The sequence below is a fragment of the Ovis aries genome, chromosome 14 (genome assembly GCF_016772045.2).
Source record: "Ovis aries strain OAR_USU_Benz2616 breed Rambouillet chromosome 14, ARS-UI_Ramb_v3.0, whole genome shotgun sequence".
NCBI lineage: Eukaryota > Metazoa > Chordata > Mammalia > Artiodactyla > Bovidae > Ovis > Ovis aries.
In genome coordinates, this window is record NC_056067.1 from 52596585 (window position 1) to 52617599 (window position 21015).

General features: G+C 62.8%; 2 protein-coding genes across 5 annotated transcripts; both read right to left on the reverse strand.

The window, feature by feature from the left end:
* Positions 1-1400: 1400 nt before the first annotated feature.
* On the reverse strand, positions 1401-10728 carry NKPD1 (NTPase KAP family P-loop domain containing 1). Of its 4 annotated transcripts, none has more exons than XM_042232169.1 (5): positions 10684-10728; positions 8137-8249; positions 6836-7285; positions 4870-5001; positions 1401-3505 (listed from the first exon to the last, which is right to left on the reverse strand). In XM_042232169.1, the coding sequence occupies exons 2-5, from the start codon at positions 8234-8236 to the stop codon at positions 1695-1697; spliced, it is 2493 nt and encodes an 830-aa protein (XP_042088103.1). In that variant the 5' UTR covers positions 8237-8249; positions 10684-10728; the 3' UTR covers positions 1401-1694. The 4 variants fall into 4 exon arrangements, with proteins under 4 accessions (XP_042088103.1, XP_042088104.1, XP_027834271.2 ...); XM_042232170.1 differs by having other exon boundaries at positions 10680-10728; XM_027978470.3 differs by lacking the exon at positions 10684-10728 and adding an exon at positions 8996-9745.
* A 548-nt stretch (positions 10729-11276) lies between these two features.
* Positions 11277-20902, reverse strand: TRAPPC6A (trafficking protein particle complex subunit 6A). Its single transcript, XM_027978472.2, has 6 exons — positions 20800-20902; positions 13508-13575; positions 13229-13346; positions 12649-12732; positions 12387-12480; positions 11277-11575 (listed from the first exon to the last, which is right to left on the reverse strand). The coding sequence occupies exons 1-6, from the start codon at positions 20881-20883 to the stop codon at positions 11544-11546; spliced, it is 480 nt and encodes a 159-aa protein (XP_027834273.1). The 5' UTR covers positions 20884-20902; the 3' UTR covers positions 11277-11543.
* Between the last annotated feature and the right edge of the window lie 113 nt (positions 20903-21015).

Below are 21015 nucleotides of genomic sequence, written 5' to 3' on the forward strand. Positions count from 1 at the left end.
CATGGCCAGAATCTAAGATAAAACTGGGCAACGGTTTGACCACTGCTGCATACCCTGTTACAGGGAACAGCTTCCTCCGAGGGCCTGGTGGGAGGGCAGGGGGCGGTCCTTAGTCCTACCCCTGACTTCTGTCTACAGGTTGGCTCCGCCTCCCCAGCACCCCGCTCCTGGGGCCAGTTTGTTCACAGCCTAGACTCTGCCCAAGCCAAGTGGGCTGAGGAAGCAGAAGGGAAGGGAAGCATGCTGCCTGCAGCGGCACATCTACGGAAACACCTGTCTTAAGCGTCAGGAGGACCCTGTCTCTCTCCGCGGCGGCTCCTCTTGAGCAGGCTCTCCCCCCTGCTGTTGGAAAACAGCTCAGCACGCCTGGGGTTTATGCTACCAGTTCAGCCTTGCCAGGACTGCCAGTGCTGCAGTCCTGGCAGCTCCTTTTAAGTCACAGGCTGATTCTCTCTGCCCCATGTCCACTCTGAAGCAGTTATTGGCCAGGGATGTTGGGGTGCTGCACCCAACCTTGGAGCTACGGCATGAGGGCAGTACCCGCACTAGGCTGCCTGGCCTGGAGGTGGGTGTCTTCACAGAGCTCCTGGCTTCCTCTGGGACTGCCCTCTTGGCTCTCAGGGCCCTGCACCGCACCCCCCCCCCCCCCCCCCCGCCCCACCGCCACTGAACTGGGCCAGGCACACCATAGCCTCAGCATGTGGCTCTTTGACCAGTGAGAACTGGGAAGCTGCTCAGAGGAGTGGTGCCCCCAGCCTGGGTCTGTCCCTAAGATGGAAAGGAAGCTGGTGAGCCATGATGCAGGGGCTGGCCCTAGGAGGGCCCCACTTTGGCTCCACGTGCCCCATCTCTGTGCCTCAACTTCCCTGTCCTCCTCAAGAGGCTCATCTGGTGGGCCTGGAGTGACCCGTAAGGCAGGCACCCCCGCCCCCCCGGACAGTTAGTTATCCGGGAGAGGCAGTGCCGCCAGCTCCTCCAGACTGCAGTGCCAGCAAAGCCTAATTAACCCATTATGCCAGGGGAGGAGCCACCCCGAGTGGAGCAGCCTGCTGAGCTCACTGGGGACACCACCCTCGGAAATGCCAGCTCCTGCCCTGCCCACGGAGGGGCAAGCTCAGGTGTGGGGACAGGGACCTGGATCCCCTGAGGCCTGGGTGTGCTCCACTGAGTCAAGGAGCACATCCGTCTGGCCCTCATCGCCCCTGCCTCCGCAGCCGTGCCTGTCGCCCCCGCAGCTCCTCCCGCCTCTGGGATGTCAGCTGAGCCTGCCCGACTCCCTGGGAATGCAGTAGACCTGGCAGGACAAGGCAGGCCTGGTGCCCAGTCCTCAGTGAGCTGGGGAGGCCAGGGCCATCTCTGCTTCTCAGCTTCCCTGCTCTCATCAAGGAAGACCATTCGGGGGCTTTCACATTTTCATTTATTGCACTTGAACCCCGATTTCCTCATGGGTCCTTCTGCCCAGCTCTCAGACACACACGCTGTCCCATTCCTGGTGGCCATGGCTTAGGGCTCTCCCTGGCTCACAGATTCATCTGGGAAATATGGGCACCACAGGCCCCACTCTGGACACTGGCCCCGGGGTCTTGAGCCTAGCCAGGCCCCCTACATTCTCATCTGGGCAGATGCAAGTGTTGTGCCCAGAAGTCTTACATTCAAGGCCCACCTGGGCTGGATTGCCCCTGAGTCAAAGGCGCTCAAGCCATGGGTCTGGGCTTGCCCCCCTGCGCCCAGTCCCGGGGTTGGTGGGCTTCGCTGGCATGCACAGGGGTGTGCCCTGCAGGGTGGCCTGCTTGGGCCACCCTAGGGGCGTGGTTGGCTCCGTTGGCAGCGTGGGGGGTGTCTCGGGCAGGGGACTTGGGCGGGCTGGGCGGCTTGAGCGCGCTGACAGCCCGGATGAGGCCCATGCGGCGGCGGATGGAGTGGTCCAGGTTGACGGTGCAGCGCAGGAGGCTCTGAGCCTCGGCCACGGTGAAAGGGAAGTCGGCGCCCAGGAAGCGCTCGAAAAGCTCAGGGTCGCCGTCCAGGTCAAGCACGTTCTGCAGCGGCTTGGTCATGGTGTGCAGCTCGCGGCTGTGGTCGCTGAACACGTCCCAGAGGCGCGAGCGGGCCTCGGGCGCGCCCCCGGCCTGCTGCCGGTCCTCCAGGCACTGCAGGGCCCAGCTGAGGCGGCACGGCCACTGGTTGGCGAGCACGACCCAAGCCACGGCCTGGCGAGGCGAGGGGCCCCCGAAGTCCCCCTGTTGCTGCTGCAGCAGGCGCACGGTGATGGGCACGGTGTTGACGATGCGCCGCATGGACACCACGTTGTCGGGCACGTACTCGTAGAGGCAGTCGCGCTCGTCGTGCAGGCAGAAGAGCGCTTCGCGGATGCGACGCGCCGCCTCGGCGTCGATGCGGCTCTGCTCACGCTCGCCCCTCCCCTGCGTCTGCACCTCCAGGAGGTGCGCGCCCTCGCAGCCCCTGGCCCCGGCCCCGCCCGGCGGCCGCAGCTTGCGCGTTATCTCGCGATAGAGCAGGTCGTCACGGCTCTGCACAGCGTCCTGGAGGAACTGCAGCTTGGTGCGGCGGCCCATGATGGGCACCGAGAAGGGCAGCGTGACGGTGCGGTTGAGGAAGAGGTAGCCGTTGTCGGCCGTGCCCTTCATGGAGCCGGCGCTCTCGAGGCACGCGGCCAGGATGCTGGGGTCCACCACCAGGATGAAGATGAAGGGCGCATGGCTGTCGGACAGCAGCGTGTTGATGGCGTTGAGCACGCCCACCACGCGCTCGGGGTAGCACGTGTCCAGCCCGGTGACCTCGAGCACGACGCGCAGCCGGCGCCGCTGGTAGATCTCCAGGAAGCACAGGAAGTCGGTGAGCAGCTCCACCTCCTTCTTCACTTCGCACATGAAGCCCAGCTGGCTGCCGAACTTCTCGCGCGACACCAGCCGCTCGATCTTCTTGCGCTGGCTCACAAACAGGTGCTTGCCCACCGAGTACACGGCCATGAGCAGCCCGGAGCCCGACAGCGTGGTGGCCGCGCCGCCGAACACCCGGAGCAGGCTGCTGTTGCTGGCGCGGTGGCTCAGCGAGCGGGCACCCACCGACAGGTAGAGCAGCCCCACGCCCAGGCTGAGCACAGCCAGCAGCGCCAGCAGCGCCAGGCACACGCGGTGCCGGCACTGCCACTCACGCTGGTGGAAGCCCGGTGTCGTGGCCGCCTTCGTGCCCAGCACCGAGTACACGCTAAAGGGCAGAGCGCCGTATTGGTGGCGGATGCCCTCGCACAGCGTGGTCACCAGGCCGGCCCATAGCTTGTCGGTGCCCGCGTACTGCCAGGCGCTGAAGCGGATGAAGAGGAACTTGACGTTCTTGCGCCGCAGGTGCACCTCGGTGATGATGGGCTGCAGGAACACCAGGTACCACAGCAGCTTCGGGAAGGCCCAGCCCCGCACGGGCCGCGGCCGCCACTGCACGCGCTCCAGCTCCTCGGTCTCGCGTTGGGCTGCCTCTTGCTGCATCAGCGCTGCGGGGACCGAGGGCGCCGGGGCGGGGAGGGGGGGGGGCGGGGAGCGATGTGAACCGGCTCAGACCAGCACGAGGGCCTGGATGTTAGGGAGCCCGGGGCCATCCCCAAGCACTGGGCAGGTGCGCAAGGACGGAAGGAGAGGCCTGGAGCCAGGCTTGAACAGGGGAGGGTCCGAGGTGGGGAGGTGGGATGGGGGGGTCAGAAATAAAGCCCCCGGAGGAGAGAGGATGGGTTGGGGCAGCCAGGTGCTGAGGAAGGGAAATGCAGGGCCTTAAGGATACCCCCTGGCTCCCATTTTCCTGGCTTACTGCCCTTCTTCCAGCTCTCAGCTCAGCTGTCACCTCTTCCAGGAAGCTTTCCCTGAGACCCAAGCTGGGTCAGGTGACCCTGAGCTCCTCCACTGCAGCCCTGCCCATACTGGGTCCTCCCTGTCTGGGGACAGGTCTGTCTCTTGCGCTGGTCTGTGAGCCCAGGAAGGGCAGGGCCCCGGTTGTTTTGGCCACCCTGCGTCCCTTGGGTGCTGGGAGAATGTCTAGAGAACTGGATCGTGAGAAGGTCCTGGGCAGGACCTTCCTGCTGGGAGGGTGAGTGAGTGAACCAGAAGCTTTGTTTGCTTTTGCCTTTTGGCCAGATCTTTTCCCCTCCCAGGACCCTGTTTTTTGCTCTGTGACAATAAGATGTGGGCTTGTTTAGCTCCCCAGGGCCGGGCACACAGGGGTGAATCACCTCCGGTTTCTCTGACGGTGACTGGGGCTGGGGGCTGAGCTGCAGCAGGGTTTGAACCTGCTCGTGTTTTCAGTTAACAGTGCTGTCTGGGGTCTTGTGGGTGCCCGGCCCTGGGCCCGGGCTGGGGAGAAGAGATGGGCCTGAGGAGCACAGAGCCCAGGAGGGACTCGGCAAGAGCCTGCAGCCTTGGCGAGGAACCTGGGCTTCCTCCCGAGGGTGCTGGGAAGCCATGGGAGACTTCTGAGCAGGGGAAGGACAGGGCTAGATGTGTGTTTTATTTTTTGTTGTTATTTGCTTAACTTTTGGACTGCAGCTCGTGGCATGTGAGGTGTTAGAGTTCCCTGACCAGGGATCGAACATGCACCCCGTGTAGTGGCAGCATGCAGTCTTATCCACTGGACCACCAGGGATGTCTCGCATCCATATGTATTTTAGAAAGGTTCCTTGCAGTGGATTTGGTGGGGGAGGGGGGCAAAGGCATGGGGAGGGACCTGGGTAATGCTGACTTACAGGCCTCTGGCCTGAGGTCGACTGACCTCAGGGGCAAGCAGGTCTTGGGGAAGCCTGGGGCGGGGCAGGGACCCAAGGCTCCATTTCCCTTAATCCCTCTCCCCGGAACACCTGCAAGTCCTCACCTGTGATCTTGTCCAGCATCATGTGCAGGCGGCAGCCGAAGGGGGCATAGAAACCCACGGTCACAGGGACGGGCACATGGCAGAGAGTCTTGGCCAGGCAGCTGCAGTAGACGTCATCCTCTGTCAAGATGTCTGGGGGTGCCAGGGGTGGGGAGGGGAAACCCGAGTCAGCGAGGCTGGCCAGACACCACCCTCCTCCCCTCTGCCCTCCGCAGTGCTTGCCCTCTCCCTGCACCGCTGGCAACCCCTCCCCATCTCGCAGCTGCGACTCAGGCCAAAGCCCCCAGCAGAGGTTTCTGTGGCCGCAGGCAGCCCCCTCCTCCGGGACCAGATGTGCCCGTCTGGGTCGGAGGGCACCAAAGGGTCTCGTGGAAGCCAGGCCCTCTGTCAATGTCGTGGCCTGGGGTGGCCCTTCAGGGCGCAGCTGTCCTGTCTGAGTCCCGGCACAGGGGCTCAATGTTGCTACAGCCCACTCTCCAGAGTGGGCCTGCTCTCCCCCTTTGGGAGCAGGGCCCCCACTGAACGCCAGTTCTTGGACCCAGAGTTGGAGCGCCAGAAGGGTACAGCTGGGTTGCAGTGGGGGGGCACTGGCCAATCTCACGGTGCTCGGTGGGGATGACACGCCTGCTTTTATAGAGGCCTCTGGGCTGCGTTATTCATCCCTCGCCCAGTGCCAGCGCTGGGCCTGGGGGCACAGCTGGGAGGGCAGGGGGCAGACTAGGGCCAGAGTCAGCTAAGGCGGCAGCCAGGGAGGACCTGAGCCTGCTCTGTCTGGTCACTGGCTGACCTCACCTCACTGAGCCTCTACTTGCCAGTGTGTGAAATGGGCATCATGGCCACGAGGCTGCAGTCTAGTTTTTCTCTGTTGATGAGGTTGTGCCCGACCTGGAGATGAGCTCAGCCACGCTCTATTTTCAAAACAGCCCTCGAAACCAGTGTGAGTGCCCACGTCTGCTGCCACCTCCCTGGTCAGGCCGCCAGCCCCTCTCGCCTGGGCTCCAGGAGTCAGCTCTCATGTCATGCCCCAGCGTCAGCTCTGGGCCCTCACGGCCCCTGCCTCTCCATGAGAAGGCCGAGCCCTCACTGCGGCCACGAGGTCCGCACAGTCCGGCCGCCCTTGGCCCTCTCGGCCCTATCTGGCCTTCCTCCTCACCTCCCCCGATCCAGCCACAAGCACCTCCTTGAACCAGCCACCCCAGGCTCAGTGCCTTTGCCATTGACTCAAGAGAACTGCCCCATGTTGCTCAAAGGTCGACTTAATGAGGTCTCGCCTGATGACCCTGCTTAATTTGCAGACCCCCATCTCCCCTCCCTGCCTATCCTTCCCCCAACATGGTTATCACCCTGGTGACGCTGTTTTGAACTTTCCTGTTGTTTCCTCTAAACCCGCCTCCCCCAGCTGCCTACAGAATGTGAGCTCCATAAGGGCAGCGATCTGTCCGCCCTGCTCCCCGGGGCACTCCCAGAACAGAGCCTGGCACTCCTGTAGGTGTCCATACCTAGCCACAGAATGAGTGAGTGAGTGAGTGAGTGGCTGGGTGTCACTTGTCAATGTCAGTCACGACACTGACAGAGGGCCAGCCCCCTCCCGTGGTTGCACTGCTCTCCGAATCTCCCAGGCCGCGCCACACCTTTGGCTGTAGCCGCACACTTGACCCGTCTCCCCCACCCCCGAGCTGGCCAGCAAGCTGGTGCTCATCACCCACTGCCCCAGGTCAGGAGGGCTGGGGGAGACAAAGCAGAGCAAGGGTGTCAGCAGAGGGAGAGAGCTGGGGCCAGGGCCCTGGCCTGGCCCAGGACCCTCGGCTCCTGACAGGTGAAGCAGTGGTGGCTGCCCCGTGGCCCAGGGTCGGGGACAAGCGCCCACCAGACAGAGCCCAGATGGAGGGTGAGGAGGGCAGGCCCCAGGCCCAGGCGGGAAGCAAGGTGGCAGGGACAGCCTGGGAGGGGGAGGCTGGGCGAGCACCGGAGCTGTAGGAGGTGAAGCAGCCACAGGCTGCAGGGGCGGGCAGGGGCCGGGCGTCCGTGGGCCTGCTGGGCTCCAGGAGGGTGCCGGCTGCGGAGGGCAGGGCTGGGCCGCCGGTGGCAGGGATGCTGGCTGCAGTGAGTGAGGTGGGGGGCGGCTGGGGGGCGCTGGCCGGCTGCGCGGGGGCAGCGGTGGTTGCGGGTGGCCGCTTCTGGGCCCCGTGAACAGAGCAGAGACGCTGCTGTGGGGGCTGGGGAGGCGGAGGCTGGGGCTGCCGCCTCTGCTGCTGCTGCTGCTGCTGCTGTGGGGGGTGCTGGGGGCCCCGGCGACAGCCACCGTGCCCCCCCTGGTGGCCGTGGTAGGCCGGCTGCCGGCATGCCTTGGGGGTCAGCCGACAGGGCCTATGGGCGCCAGGTGCTGCTGGGTCGTGGCACCCCTGATGACAGCGTCCTGGAAGGAAGGAAGTGGGGGTGACTGGGCCTGGGTCCCCGAGCCCTGAGGGCACTGGCAGGAACCGGTCGGGTCTTCAGGTGGAGGAGGGCTCAGGAGAAATCGGAAGGATGAGCAGGGGGTGAGGGCAGAGGGGCGGCCTCGCCCTGCACTCTCCCACGGCTGGGGTGGGAAGGAGGGGAGGAGGTGCAGAGGCCTGGGCTTCAGCCAGGTCAGGGACTAGAGTGGGGATGCTGTCCTGGAGTTCCTGCTCCCCCCAATTCCCCAGTCCTCGGGGTGTCCCCCAGTGCAGGCACTGAGAATACTCCACTGGGAGCTGGCCCGGTTGGTCCAGAGGCCAGAGTGACGGGAGGTGACTGCAGAGAGGGGACAGGGTGGGGACTAGGAAAGGGGGGCTGGGCCTCACACCTGGCTCAGATGAGGCCCTCGGGAAGGGGGCTGCCCTGGGAGGCCCCAAGGAGGCTGAATCACCTGGTGGGCGATAACCACCCCCTCCCCACCCCAAGCAGGAGCACCTGTGGTCACCATGAGAGGCTGGACCCCCACTTCCTTCATACACTCAGTCGGAGGGGGCTTGCCCTCTGACCCCTCCCTCCCACCACATGGCTCCCCCCAGGTGGGGGGCAGTCCCCCCAGGCCTGGTGACTCGGGGAGGAAATTCTTCCCATGCCGGGGGAGGAGAGGCAGGTCAGGTGGGCCTCCCAGGGCCCCCCATGGCGCTCTGTGCAGACGCCTCTATGGTGAGTGCTGGTGGTTTTTCTCTCTTGGGGCCTGATGGTCTTCTTCTGCTTGGCCATCCCCCTCAGCCATCCCTCCTTGCTGCCAGGACCCCCCCAAAACTGAACACCTACCTTTTCGGTGCCCCAACTCCGGGTCCAAGAAGTAGCGCTCAGTGGCGATCCGAGGGGGCAGGGCACCCTTGGCAAAGTGGACGGTGCAGTGCTGGTGCATGGTGGCCGGGGGCCTGCTCAGGGAGGGGGCAGGAGGGGCCTGGCTCAGTGCCCAGCAGCCTTGGGTGCCAGCAGCAGAGCCTACCCCCGGGGCGGCTCCCTGAGACCTGCCCTGGATGAGCCCCCTTCCTGATGCTGGGGTCCCCAGGTGGGGTGGAGGTGCTCCTCCAAGGAACACTGGGAGGTCTGGATGGGGTCGGAAGCGGACGGTGAGGCCCCAGGTTGGGCGGTGTTAAGGGGGGTGATCTGGGGTGTTTGGGAGGTTTCCAAGAGGCCGGGACAATGCGGGTGCTGAGCTGAGGTGGGCTGGGAGCTGGTGTGTGGTTGAGTAAAACCAGGGGGAACTAGGTATTGGGGGTTTGTGCTGTGGGACGTGGCGGCTGGCGCCCTTTGAAACCAGCGCAATCAGTGATGAGAGGTGGGAGCAGTGAGCCACCCAGCCAGCGACTGGAGTTTCCGGGCTGGGGCGTTCGGGACGTAATGAGGGGTTGGAGAGAGGGGCATTCTCGGGGAGAAAATGAAATGGCGTGGTCCAATTTGGGAGAGGCTGAGAGAGCAAACTAGGGGTGATGCGGGGCGGTGGGGGGCACCGGGTTTAAAATGTGAGGCACCTATTTTAAGGACGGGAAGGATGCTGTTTAGAGGTGGCGGGGGGCGGGGGGCACCAAGGCGCGGAGGAAACGGGGTGGTGAGGGTTGGGGACCAGGCGCGTGGCCCCGCCCACCCCACCCCACAGCCCCTGGCCTGGGGTCTCCTGTACCTGATGGCAGCCTTGCAGCGCCAGCTCCTGCCCGGCTCTGCGCCAGCCCCTCCGTCCGATAGCGTCAGCGCGGGCCCGACTACGGAGCCTGGGATCTGGGAGCCCAGCCGCCTGACCGGTTTGCCCGCCCCGTCCCCGCCCTGTCCCCAGCAAGCCCTCCCAGTCCCCGTCTGCTGCGCTCCACTTTCCAGGACTGGGGGTGCCCCAGGTAAGGCACGGAGACGGCAGGCCTCGGTGCCGCCCAGGGAGGGCCCCGCCACAGGGTCTGCAGGTCTGGGCACCTCGGCCGCAGGCGGGCAGGAAGGAAGCCGGGAGTCCAGGCCCAGGGAAGGAGCGATCCCAGCTTCGGGTGCCAGCTCCTCCCAGGCCAGGTGACTTCCCCTCTCTGAGCCTGGCTTCCTCACTGCTGAGTGGACTGGCATCTGGGGCGGCCTCTCGCAGCCGTCGGGAGTCCGCTGAGCCCAGTGCCTGGCACTCGGCAACAGGCTCCAACCAACCCACTTACCAGCCGCTCCAGATGCTTCACACAAAGTGAGGACACGCAAGTTCCTGGCTCGTTAGGAGCCACGCTCGGTGGACATGCTTTTCCCTTTTGGGGCCCAACACATGGTTTGTGAGATCCGAGATGCCCAGCCAGGACCCGGCCCCGACCGTGAGGGCACAGGGTCCTAACCGCTGGACCACCAGGGAACTCCCCACGTGCTTCTCTACAGTAACCCCCTTTCCCTGGACCAGGCCCCCGCGGGGCGGGCGTGAGGCCTGCCCTACAGATGAGCAAACAGGACCGACAGAGTCCCCTGGCCCAGGTCTTAGAGAGGCCGAGCCGGGCTTTGCAGGCAGCGTTTTGTGCCCGGTAGTGAAGGCGCCTTGCAGATATTCTTGGGGGGTGGGGGTGGGGAGGAGGCATCTTAGATACCTTGGAAGGGGGCCCCTCTGCTCTCCAGGGTCCCGTCTCCCTGGGGTGATGCCACCAGCAGAGGCTCCCCCAGGAGGTGGGGGAGGCAACCCCCAAGCAGCGCCCGGGACGAGAGAGGACACCGACTGGCGCGCAGTGACCAGACGCCACCCCCTGCAGCCCAGCTATGTCTCCTTCCCTTTTCGCCAGGCCTCCCAGCAGCTTCTTCCTCCCCATCCTCCACCAGCTCAGGACTCTACCCCTGTCCTGAGCAAGGAGGCCAGGCTGGCGTGTCGGAGTCAGGGGTGGGAGGGTCTCTGGGGGCTCCTTCTGGACTGCCACTGGGCTTCCTGAGGGCAGGGCTGGCCCTGGGTCTTTCCCCCGCTCCCTCACCCCTGCCCGCCTGCCTGCAGAGTTTAGCTGAGTGACCGAGATTCATCTAGGACTCATCCTGGACAGTGCCAGCCCCCAGCCAGGGACCCACGGGGAAGCGCAAGTGAGCAGCTGCTGCAGGGGATTTGGTGGGGAGCGGAGGCTGCAGGCTGCCGGAGTAGGAGTCTGGGGAGGGGGCCAGGCAGGAAAGGCCTGTGCTAAGGCTCAGAGGCAACCCGGGGACTGCGGGGCTCGGCTGTGTGTGCTGGGGAGGGGGCTGCATACGATGTCTGCACCAGACGCTATGCAGGCAGAGGAGCCCCAGCCCCTGGGGGGGTCTTAGGCAAGGGGACCCCTCCTCCTCCCATGCGGGTCAATCCCAGCCTCAGGTTACAGCTCTGAGGCCGAGGTACTTACCCACCTCAGGCAGCGAGTGGCAGAGCCCGGCAGAGTCCAAATGGGTGATGCCCCCAGATGCTATGAATGTAAACACGGGAGGTGGTGGCAGGGGGTGGGGTGTGGGCACGGAGGCTGAACTGCCCAGAGACTAGTCAGCGGCGCCATTGTTCTGGGTATGACTCGTATCCGCCAGGCACGTTAAGCGTGTATTCGATAGAGTGTGTGTGTGTGTTAGGGGAGTGGAGGGTGTCTGGCCCACCCACTCACCTATCCTTGTTCCTGGCGGCCCCCCCAGGCCAGCCCACACCTGGCAGCAACTCCAGGGGCCAATGGCCTTGCTCCCAGGGAGAGGTCCGTTCTTTGGACCCCGCTGAGCAGAGAGCAGCCCCAGACTTGTCCATGCTGGCAAGGCTGCCTGTGCTGGGGGCCATCCTCCCCTGCCAGGTATGTGGGGCGGGAGGCGGCCAGCCACAGGGACTCGGCGGGGAGGAAGGGACTCGGCGGGGAGGAAGCCCCACGGGGTACCTCCACACTGGGCCCGTGACACACAGTCGCTTTGCCCCTGCCCCCAGCACCTCCCCCCCGCCACCGCCCCGCTTTCCACTCTGAGTCTGGTTCCACTTACAGAACCTTTATTGAGCGCCTGCCCTGTGGAGGGACATGTGTGGTGCAGACCCCCTCCACACCGGCCCTGAATGCCTTGGGGACCACCTGGCCCCCGGGACACCCCCACCTCCCTCTGACACCCATCTCTTGGGCATCTGTGACACCCTGCAGTGCGGGGACCCCGTCTCCCCAGCACCAGCCCCCAGCACAGGCAGCAGCGGGGTTCTCTGGGCCAGGGTGCTGTGAAGCTCGTCTGGGAGTGGGACCTGGGGCTCCTCAAGGTTTCTGGATCACCACCTGGAATTTACCTGGAAGAGAAGGGCTGGCCTGAGCTCGAGGCTGGGGCCGGAGGGGAGAGGTGGCACCCCAGCTGCTCTGAGCCGTTCACCCGGGCCCAGTGCCCTCAGCCTGGGTGGCCCTGGTTGGACCTCATTGCCTCGCTGGCCTGAGATGATGGTGCCCTAGCCCCACCCCTGGCCTGTGCCCCAGGGCTGTGTGGGTGGCTGGGGGCACGAAGGGCAGGCAGCAGGTCAGGCACGTAGGTTGTCGGGGAGGGACCTGGCCCAGTTTCAGTGGCACATGTGGCTCAGATCCTGCCGGCTTGGGCCCCAGTCCCCTATGATGTGTGGCCCTGGGGACTGGCAGAGGGGAAGACGCCCGAGGGAAGGGTGCGTGGAGGGCTGGTCGCAGGCAGCCCCCAGGGAAGGGTGGGGCCTCGGCTTGTCCTTTGGCGGGCACTGTGGGCCAGCAGGGCCCCGGGGTCAGGAGGACACCCCCTCACACTGGCTGCCTTTGGAGCTCCTCAGCCCAGCACCGCCCACCCCACCATCCCCAGGTGACTCCTATTGTGTCCACCTGGGTTCTTGCACTGGGAAGAGTGTTGGAAAACACTAGCCCAGGTCCTTGTCGTCGGCTGTCCCCGCCAGGCTGGCACGCCCAGGGAAGCAGTCTAGGAGGACATCGGGGGCAGGGCCGTGGATGGGCTGCACCTCCTGTGTGGCCTGGGCCTGGGACTTCAGCTCTCTGGGCCATAGATTCCCATCTGCAGTGGGGCTGGGCGGCCCGGCCCCACCTCCACGGCCCCTGGGAGCAGGGGGGATCCCCCCCACCCCAACTCACAGGCGGGCAGGGCTGCCACGGAGGCGGTGACCAGGCTCTTGACTCCCAGGGTGCTGAGGGTGCCACGCAGGAGGCCGCAGGTGAAGGCCAGGAACTAGGGGCGGGGCACACAGGTCACCGTGGGCAGAGCAGGGGGAGGCCAACACCCCGGGGCCACGTGGGCTTGAGCGTTCACAGCGGGGTGGAATGGGTCCGCCTCCCTCTCCCAGGGTCCTGGGCTTGGGAAGAGGCCTCTGCCCCAGGCTGGAATCACGCCCGGTACCTTGGGTGCTTCCTCCAGGTACTGTAGACCCGAGGCCATCCGGACGAGGAGGGGAAAGCTGTTGTCCTGCAGGACGTAGGTCCCCTGGGGACAGAGGAGGGTCCCAGGGAGCCGATGTGGCACCTGTACCTTCCTGGTGGGGGCAGGGAGGGGAGGCAAGGGCCCAGCACCGCCACCCTGAGGTCCGGAAGGACCCTTCCCACAAAATGGCTGTGGTCGGTCTTGGGCCGTCCTTCGAGGCTATATGAGGACCCGTGGACCCTCCGACCAGGGCCTGGTGTCCTCCCCTCCACGCCCCTGCTGCACGATTTCCAGGGTGCCCGGTGGGGAGAAGATACAGCCCAGGCCATCAGGCCACCAGCCAGGCCCAGCGTGGGTGCCTAATGGGAACGAGGCTCGGGTGCAGACAAGCCGCGTCAGGCCGAGGCACAGCCGCAAGCCGCGAGGGGCCTGTCCTGGGGGGCCTTGTGGGGAGGCCCCGAGGGGAGCTGAGCCTGCTGTGACTGCCCTGAGCCTGGGTCCCCTCCCTGGGTTCCCGGGGCTCCGGCCTCTGCCCGCTGTCTGCCCGGGGGGCACACACCTGGTGGTTGGTGCGGAGGCTATCCATCTGCTTGTGGAACACGGCCACCCACAGGTCTTTGCACAGGAACTTGAGGATGTCCAGCTCTTCCCTGAAGGCTAGCGTTTCCCGGGGCAGCCTGGGGGGGGAGCAGCAGCAGACACTGTGGGGGCCAGGCTGGGGGAGCCCCGGGGTGAGGAACAGGGAGGAGACTGGCTTGGGATCCTGTCTGGATCGAGGCACCCTCCCCACCCATTTGCCCAGGAAGGGAGCCCACTGCAGGTCCTGCCCGCCTCTCACCTCTCGCCCAGGGCCTGGCCCACACGGAAGCCCATGCCCTCCAGGACCAACAAGCTGGTCTTCTGTCCCTAGAAGGCCAAGGAAGGGAGGCTCAGGGGCCCTCGGCCACCTCCAGCCGGGAGCCAGCCGGTATAGCAGCTGAGGGGGGCTTGTGTGTCCCTGCTGGTGCAGGGAGACAAGACCCAGGATAGAGGGCTTCCTGAGTGGCAGGCTGGATCCACAGACCGCACCGGCCCTCAGGCTCCGCTCGCCCTCACTCCGGGAAACACGGGGGTCCTGCCTAGGCTCAGCCTCACCTGTTGTCTTTCCTTGCAACTCCCATCACTTCCTGAGTGTACTTTCAGCGTCCGTCCTTAAACGCCCTGTGGGGTAGCACTCCCGTCACCCCAGAAACTCAAGGTGACTTGCCCTGGGGCTCATATGGCGAGCAAGGGGGCTGCAGTGGAGGGGCCACAGGGGTGGGCCCCCGGATGGGCCAGCAGGCGGATGAAACGTCAACTGTGATTATGAGGCCTTAAATATGAGCCGAGACTCCTGGGAGGGACCCGCAGGGGCTCAGGGGAGGCAGGGGTGGCCAAGTGGCCTTCCGGGGGGCCGGGCCAGGCCAGGGTCCCGCGGTGGGGGTGCTGAGGCGTGGGGACTGAGCGGCAGGAGGCCGCACTTGGTGTCTGTCCAGGTGTCCTGGAGCGTGGCTGGAGGAGAGCCGACCTGTGTATGTGGCCCATCTGTGTGACCCGGAGAGCGCTGAGCAGCAGAAATGCCAAGACGGAGTCAGGGGGGCCAGGCACACACCGGGGGGCGTGTGAGGAACATGCTGAATGAGCCGAGTGAGGAATCGGGACCTGGGCCTACGCTGTGCCAGCTGCCTTGTGCAGACCCCTTGTTTAACAGCCCCATAAGGTAGGTTGTGTTTCACATCTGGAGACCGGGGCACAGAGGGGTTAGGTCAGACCTCCCAGAGGCACCTTCGGACCTGAGCAGGTCCGGCTCCTGCATGTAGGTGGCTGACGGGCAGGCGACCAGGGCAACACTCGCAGCTGTCCGTGCCCCAGGGAAGTGGCAAGGGCTGACGTCGGCTGAGGGGAGGTGCCAGGAGTGGGTGGGGAGCCGGAGCAGAGGTGCCTCGCGTGATGGCCCCCTCCTCTGCTGGGCCACGTGACACCCAGACCCTGGCCCACCATTCTGCCTTCCTCCTGTGGGAACCGGGTCTGGGGAAGGACACAGCTTCCTGCCCGTGACACCGGCGTGTGCTCTCTGCTGTCCTCCGGCACGGCAGGGCTGGCCTCGGGGGGGGCAGGCTGACTCGATGACTAAGGTGTTCGAGGTCTGAGCTCGGGTGTGAGGGGCAGTGAGGGGAACACATGCCTGGTGGCTGGGTACAGGGTCCGGATCCTTACCAGCTGTGGGCCTGGGGCAGTGGCCAGCTGCCCTGTGCCTCAGTGTCGTCCCGTGTAAAACAAGGACCTTCCCAGGGCCCTCGTGAGGATTAAAGGAGTGGATAAGTGCGAGCCAAGCACCCCGAGTCGGGCTGGGGAAGTGGTACTGTCGCCATTTGCAGCCTCTGCACCTGTCAGCCTGCTGATGAGCTGGGGATGGTGAAAGGAAAGGGAAAGCCCACAAAGGAGGGGCTCTGTTCTGTGGGCGGGCGAGTCTCAGCACCTGGTTCCCTGCCCAGCCCTCGCCAGGCCTCTGCTGCTCTTACATCACCTCCCTGCTCAGGGGAACTCCTGGAGGGGGCCGGACGGGGCTCCGCTTTGACCCAGCGCACCTGTGTTCCCAGGACACCCCCATTCATCCTGCGGTCACTTCCTAGCTCCCGTCCAGAGCTCGCACACCGTGCCTAGTGGGGATGGCAAGCTGGTGACAGGGTTAAGGGGGGGGCGCAATCTCCCAGGGGTGGCTGACCGGCAGCTCGCAGCACAGCAGCTGTTGCTGTTGGCCCCACGGTCCCAGCCCTCGAAAGAGGCTGCAGTGCAGAGACTGGGGGTGGGAGGGAGAGGGGGCATAAGGCCAGCAGGGCGGAGAGGCGGTGGGGAGGGGCGGGGGAGGAAGTGTGACAGGGGGTGGGGTTTGGGGGAGGGGAGGGCGGCAGGGCGGGCACACCCCAGGCCCTGCAAAAGCTCCTCGACACTAGGGGGTCATCACTGCTAGTGATGGGCGAGGGGCCTCTCCCATCCTGTCCTGAGCCTCTGGAGCCCAGCCCAGAGCCAGTGCGTTTCTGGGCTCCCCACATCCGGTTTACACGAGAGCCCACGGAGAGGAACTGAGATGATGGGAGAAGCGGGGCAGGGGGACCCCCTCAGGGAAGGCTTATTTAGGGTGGTCACCAAGGGCACCCACGAGCACCACGGGCGCTCGGAGGAAGGGACGAGCCGACAAGGAAGCATGCATGAAAACGAACGTGGTGGCCAAAACGAATCTCTCTGCAAGGGAGCCGAAAAAGAGAGAACTCTGAAAAGTCGCTAAAACCTCACAGATTGTTAAGGGAAAAAAAAAAAAAGAAAAGAAAAGAAAAGCTGACACGTGGAGAGAGACCCAGAAAGTCTACGATTCCTCTGAGCACCACAGATGGAACAACAACGGGAGAAGACACACTGAAAGAGGAAAACGTGCTCAGCTGTGCTCGGCTAAAGGCGGAGTCAGGCGTCCAGGCTGAAAAGGGCCACAGAGCTCCGAGCAGGAGGAACGTGAAACCGGGAAACCACACTGCCTCCCCCGTGCCGTCCTGGACTGCTGGGTGGGGGGCTGCATGCCGGGCCCCTCAGTTATTTGTGAGGTTCCAGGGTAGGGCAGCCCAGGTCCTGCCGTAAGCACAGGGAGAAGGGATGCCTTCTGGCTTCCCCAGCGTCAGTGGCCCCAGAAGATGCAAAAGAAGTATGGTGAGGGGACTTCCCTGGTGGTCCGGTGGCTAAGACTCCGAGCTCCCAGTGAGGGGGACCCAGGCTCGATCCCTGATCAGGGGACTAGATCCCACATGCCACAAGGATCTCGTGTGCAGCGACTGGAAGACCGAAGATCCAGGGTGCTGCAACTAAGACTCGGTGTGGCCAAAGAAATAATCTTTTTTGTTTTTCTTTAAAAAAAGGAACTATGGAGAGTGACCAGGTGAGAGCACACCGCCCAACCTGTCGCTAGTCTTCTCCCCCATCATCTACCCAGGCAGTCTCCAGGACAACCGCAGATTCCACCTTCTCCTCTGACACTCGGCGAGCTCGCCCAGTCCCCCGTCTGTCTGCCCGTTCCTTCCCCGCCCAGTCTCCGTCCCATCTCACCCACGTGTCCAGGGAGGACCTCCGAAGAAGTAAATCTGAGCCCAGCGACCTCAGTTTAAACCTTCTACGGCCCCCACCACCCTCAGGACAGAGCCCCAGTTGGCTCACAGAGGCCCCACTGCGGCTCTGCAGCCTCAGAGGCACCACGCCCCGATGCCATGCACTTTTCCAGGAAGCAGGTGGTTTCCCAGGCTCCAGCCTGAGGACAAGGACTGTATCTGATGGCTGCTCCACCCCCCGCCCAGGCCCTCCTGAGAGAAGGTGCTGGCTGAGCGCCCACTGGGCTTCGATGGACAAGGGCCCGGCCCTCACGGCTGTTCCTGGGCCTCCAGAGGACAGCTCGTTCCCACGCAGGCTTCATTCCTTTGCCCACAGGTTCCCCTTATCATCAAAACTCCTGAGATGGACAAACCACAGCCGCCTCCTTTTCCTCCTCCTCCCCTGCCTCTTCCTCCCGGAACTTTTCCTGCTCAGATAACAAAGGCCCTTAGACCTTCCTGTTCCTCCAGCCAGCCTTCCACTCAAGCCGTAACCCTCCAGGAGAATCCACTCAACAGCTACAAATAACCAGGCAGGACGTGGAGATCAAAAAGCCCTAAACAATGCCTGTGGCGCCTGGCGCCGGGGACAGAGATGAACCAGCCACCACTGCTTTCCTCAAGGGGCTCTGGGGCTGGTGGGGCTGCTGCCACAGACAAGCTCTGACCCGGATGCCCGAGTCCTGATTTTGCCTCTGATCCCGGAAAACCCCTTCCTGTCTGGTGCCTCAGTCCCTCTCCTGTAAAATGGGATAATAATGTCAACCCTAGAGGGCTGTTCTGAGAACTAAATCAGATAAAGCACTGTGCTGGAGCCACGAGAAGTATCCAAGAGGCAGACAGGACACTTGCTGGACCAAAAAGAAGGAGCAGAGAGGGGAGGGCCCGGGGCAAAAGAGAAAAGACTGCAGGAAAACCAGGCAGCTGCCCATGATGTGCCGCTGAGGAACAGGATTTGCCAGCTTGAAGGAATGTGGGGAGACGGCAGTCCTCACTCTGGCTGCACACGGGAACCACCCAGGAGCTCTGAGGCCCAATGTCCAGGCCACCTCCCAGCCCAGCTCTGCCGGAATCCCTGGTGCAGGGACCCCAGCATTGGGGCTGCAGGGACCCCAGCATTGGGGCTGCGGAGGCAGCCAGGCAGACAGCCATTGCCAAAGGTCGTGGGCACACTCACGCTCTGAAAACCCTGTGCTGAGCAAAGCTGAGTAACCGCGTGTCCCCCACACTTGCTTGGCCACATCAAAATCCTCCCAAGAGTGTCAGGGAAGATGCTGAAACAGGTGAGAGTTTATAGCACAGGTTTTGGGAGTGGGAGGCCCAGTTACACTCCTGACTCTGCCACTTGACAGCAAAGACTCCATCCATCAAAGCCTCTGTTCCTCGCCTACAAAGCGGGGAGGATCATGCTGACCTCCATGGGTTGTTAGGTGGATCAAATGGAACCAGGAAGGTGAGGCCGCTGCGGGCACCTGGTGGGCGTTATTATTGGCCACAATATAAGTGAACCCAGTCCCCACCCTCACCCTCCACGGCACAGGGGCTGTGCTCACTTCTTCAACAGACCCACACTGGGATTTCCCTGGTGGTCCAGCGGTAAAGAATCCGCCTGTCAGTGTAGGGAACACGGGTTCAATCCCTGGTCCTGGGAGGTTTCACACACCGTGGGGCAGCTAAGCCCGTGCAGCACATCTACTGAGCCCATGTGCCACAAACACTGGGGCCTGCACACTCCAGCGCCCATGCTCCACCAGAGAAGCCACATCAGTGAGAGGCACCGCAGCCAGAGTAGCCCCTGCTCACCACAACTGGAGAAAGCCCAAGGGCACCAACAAAGACACAGCACAGCCAAAACCAAACAAACAATAAATTTAAAAAGATATACATCTATTCTGAGGACCTGGTCCCTGCCCACAGCGCACAGCATGGGGCCTGGCAGAGGAGATGGCAGTAACTAAAGGATCGTAATTCAGGTTCGTATGGTGGTGTGGGGAGGGGGAACGTGCAAACAGAACAGAGATACCCCCACTTCCACTGAGGGCTTCCCAGAGGGAGGGACATTTGAACTGAAGGATTAATAGATGTCGACGTAGTATCAACGTGGCAGGTAAAATAAGCTGGAAGATGAAGGGGGCTGGTATGGAGTAGAGGGGAGGGGAGCCACACTGCAACAGGGAGGGTACAGATGGGAACTGTATTTAGACAGTGGAACAGGCTGGGCCTGGCTGATGGCTGAAGGTGAGGGAGTAAAGGCGGTTACTGCAGACCCTTGGGCTCCTTGTTGGAATGCCAGGATGGATGGGGTGCTGGGACACTGCAGCCCTCTCCCTGACACAGGCCAGTGCACATTCCCTCCCCCAAGTGTTATCGTTCTCATTGCATTTCCCAAAGGTACAATATAGATGCATTTATCTGATTTGTCTGTTTCCCCCACTACAACGTAAGCTCCAGAAGGCAAGGGTGTTGCACGGTTTGCTGAGTAATCTCCAGCCCCTACAGCAAGGCCTGGCAGCTTGCATGTTTTAATAGTTAAGAGTTTGTTGAATCTATGTTGGGATGATAACAAGCAACAGCCTTGTTAGGGCTCCTGGATTGGGAAGGAAACACACATCAATAAAAATGTCTTGCATATTGATGATGATGATAGAATAATAATGAAAGAAGTGGCCATAGCACCCACTTATTAAGCATCTGCTTTCTCCCTCACCCTTTCTTCTTAGTACCAGATTTTAAAACAGAGCTCCATGTTTTGAGGGCTGATTATGTGTTAGACGGGCACAGAGGTGGCTGGTGCTCAGAGGTTAAAGCGTCTGCCTCCAGTGCAGGAGACCCATGTTCGATCCCTGGGTCGGGAAGATCCCCTGGAGAAGGAAATGGTAACCCACTCCAGTATTCTTGCCTGAAGAATCCCATGGACGGAGAAGCCTGGTAGGCTACAGTCCACCAGGGTCGCAAAGAGTGGGACATGACTGAGCGACTTCATTTTCACTTATGTGTTAGACGTGGCACTAAGTGCTTTAAAGTCTTAAGCATTTTTCCTAAGGACCAACTTTCAAAATTCCAAGCGATCTAAGGCCTCCTCTTGCCTGGAATGTTCTTCCTCCCTACTTATCCCCAGGGCTTGCTTCTTCCCTTCTTTTCCTCAAAAAGGCCTTCCTCCACCATCCACCACTCCATCCCTTTTCTTTCCCTGATTCTACTTAAGTTTTCTTTATAGGACTTCTCACTAGCAGGTGGCACATTTATTGCTATTTTTATTGTTTGCCTGGGTGTCCCGCTCAGTTGTGTTCAACTCTGTGACCCCAGTTCGATAAGCTCCTCTGTCCGTGATATTTTCCCTGCAAGAATACTGGAGTGGGTTGCCATTTCCTCGTCCAGGGGATCTTCCCGATCCAGGGATCTAACCCACATCTCCTACAGTGGCAGGCGGATTCTTTACCACTGAGTCACCTGGGAAGCCCATTGTTGGTGGAAATTCCCTACTAAAAGGTTAAGCTTTGTGAGGACAAGGAAACAAGTGCCTGGGGAACAGTAAGTGCTCAGTAAGTTTGTTGAATGAATGTCTCACCGAGTCTTAGGTGCTGTTATGATCCCATTTTACAAGGGAGTACACTGAGGCACGCAGATCGAATCACTGGCTTTCACACCCAGGGTGAGTGGCGCAGGCGGGATTTAACCCGGGCAGTAAGTCCTCAATATATACCAAGCAATCGTAATTACTACCCTTTTACTCTGTGTCAGGTTTTGAGCTAGGAGCTTGTCCCCGAGCTGTCTCGCACAGTTCTAGGAGTAACCCGCGAGGCCGGTCCTGTCCGGACTCGGCTTTGCAGAGGCGGAAGCCCGCAGTGGAGGTCTCCCCGCGATCAGGGGCTGGGCGGGTATTCGGCCCGGGCCGCTGCCGCGCCCTCCGCGCCTCCCGGGGGCCTCGACTGGCTTTCCAGCCGCGGCCCGTGGCTCCTCCCTACCAGGACCCGGCGCTCACCCCGGGGCCGGGGTCTGGATCTTGAGCCCACAGCTCCGCTACCATCTCGGTGTGCAGAAACTCGAACAGTACCGGGTCCGCCATGCGCGGGTCTCAGTCGCCTAACAACCGCTCAGCGTCTCGTGTTCTCATTGGCCCAGTTGGGCAAGCCCCGCCTCCTGCCTCTTAAGTGCGGCCCACCCACTCCTGCTTCCATTGGTGTTTCAGGCTAGCCCC

Coding starts and splice junctions, on each gene's coding strand:
- NKPD1 (XM_027978470.3), bottom strand. CDS start 9,417: ATGCCAGTCCACTCAGCAGTGAGGAAGCCAGGCTCAGAGAGGGGAAGT. Junction 7,286..8,136: donor GGAGTTGGGGCACCGAAAAG/GTAGGTGTTCAG, acceptor CCTTCCTTCCAG/GACGCTGTCATCAGGGGTGC. Junction 5,002..6,835: donor CTTCACCTCCTACAGCTCCG/GTGCTCGCCCAG, acceptor TGGCACCCCCAG/ACATCTTGACAGAGGATGAC.
- TRAPPC6A (XM_027978472.2), bottom strand. CDS start 20,883: ATGGCGGACCCGGTACTGTTCGAGTTTCTGCACACCGAGATGGTAGCG. Junction 13,347..13,507: donor GGCCAGGCCCTGGGCGAGAG/GTGAGAGGCGGG, acceptor CTCCCCCCCCAG/GCTGCCCCGGGAAACGCTAG. Junction 11,576..12,386: donor CGTGGCAGCCCTGCCCGCCT/GTGAGTTGGGGT, acceptor CTTCTCTTCCAG/GTAAATTCCAGGTGGTGATC.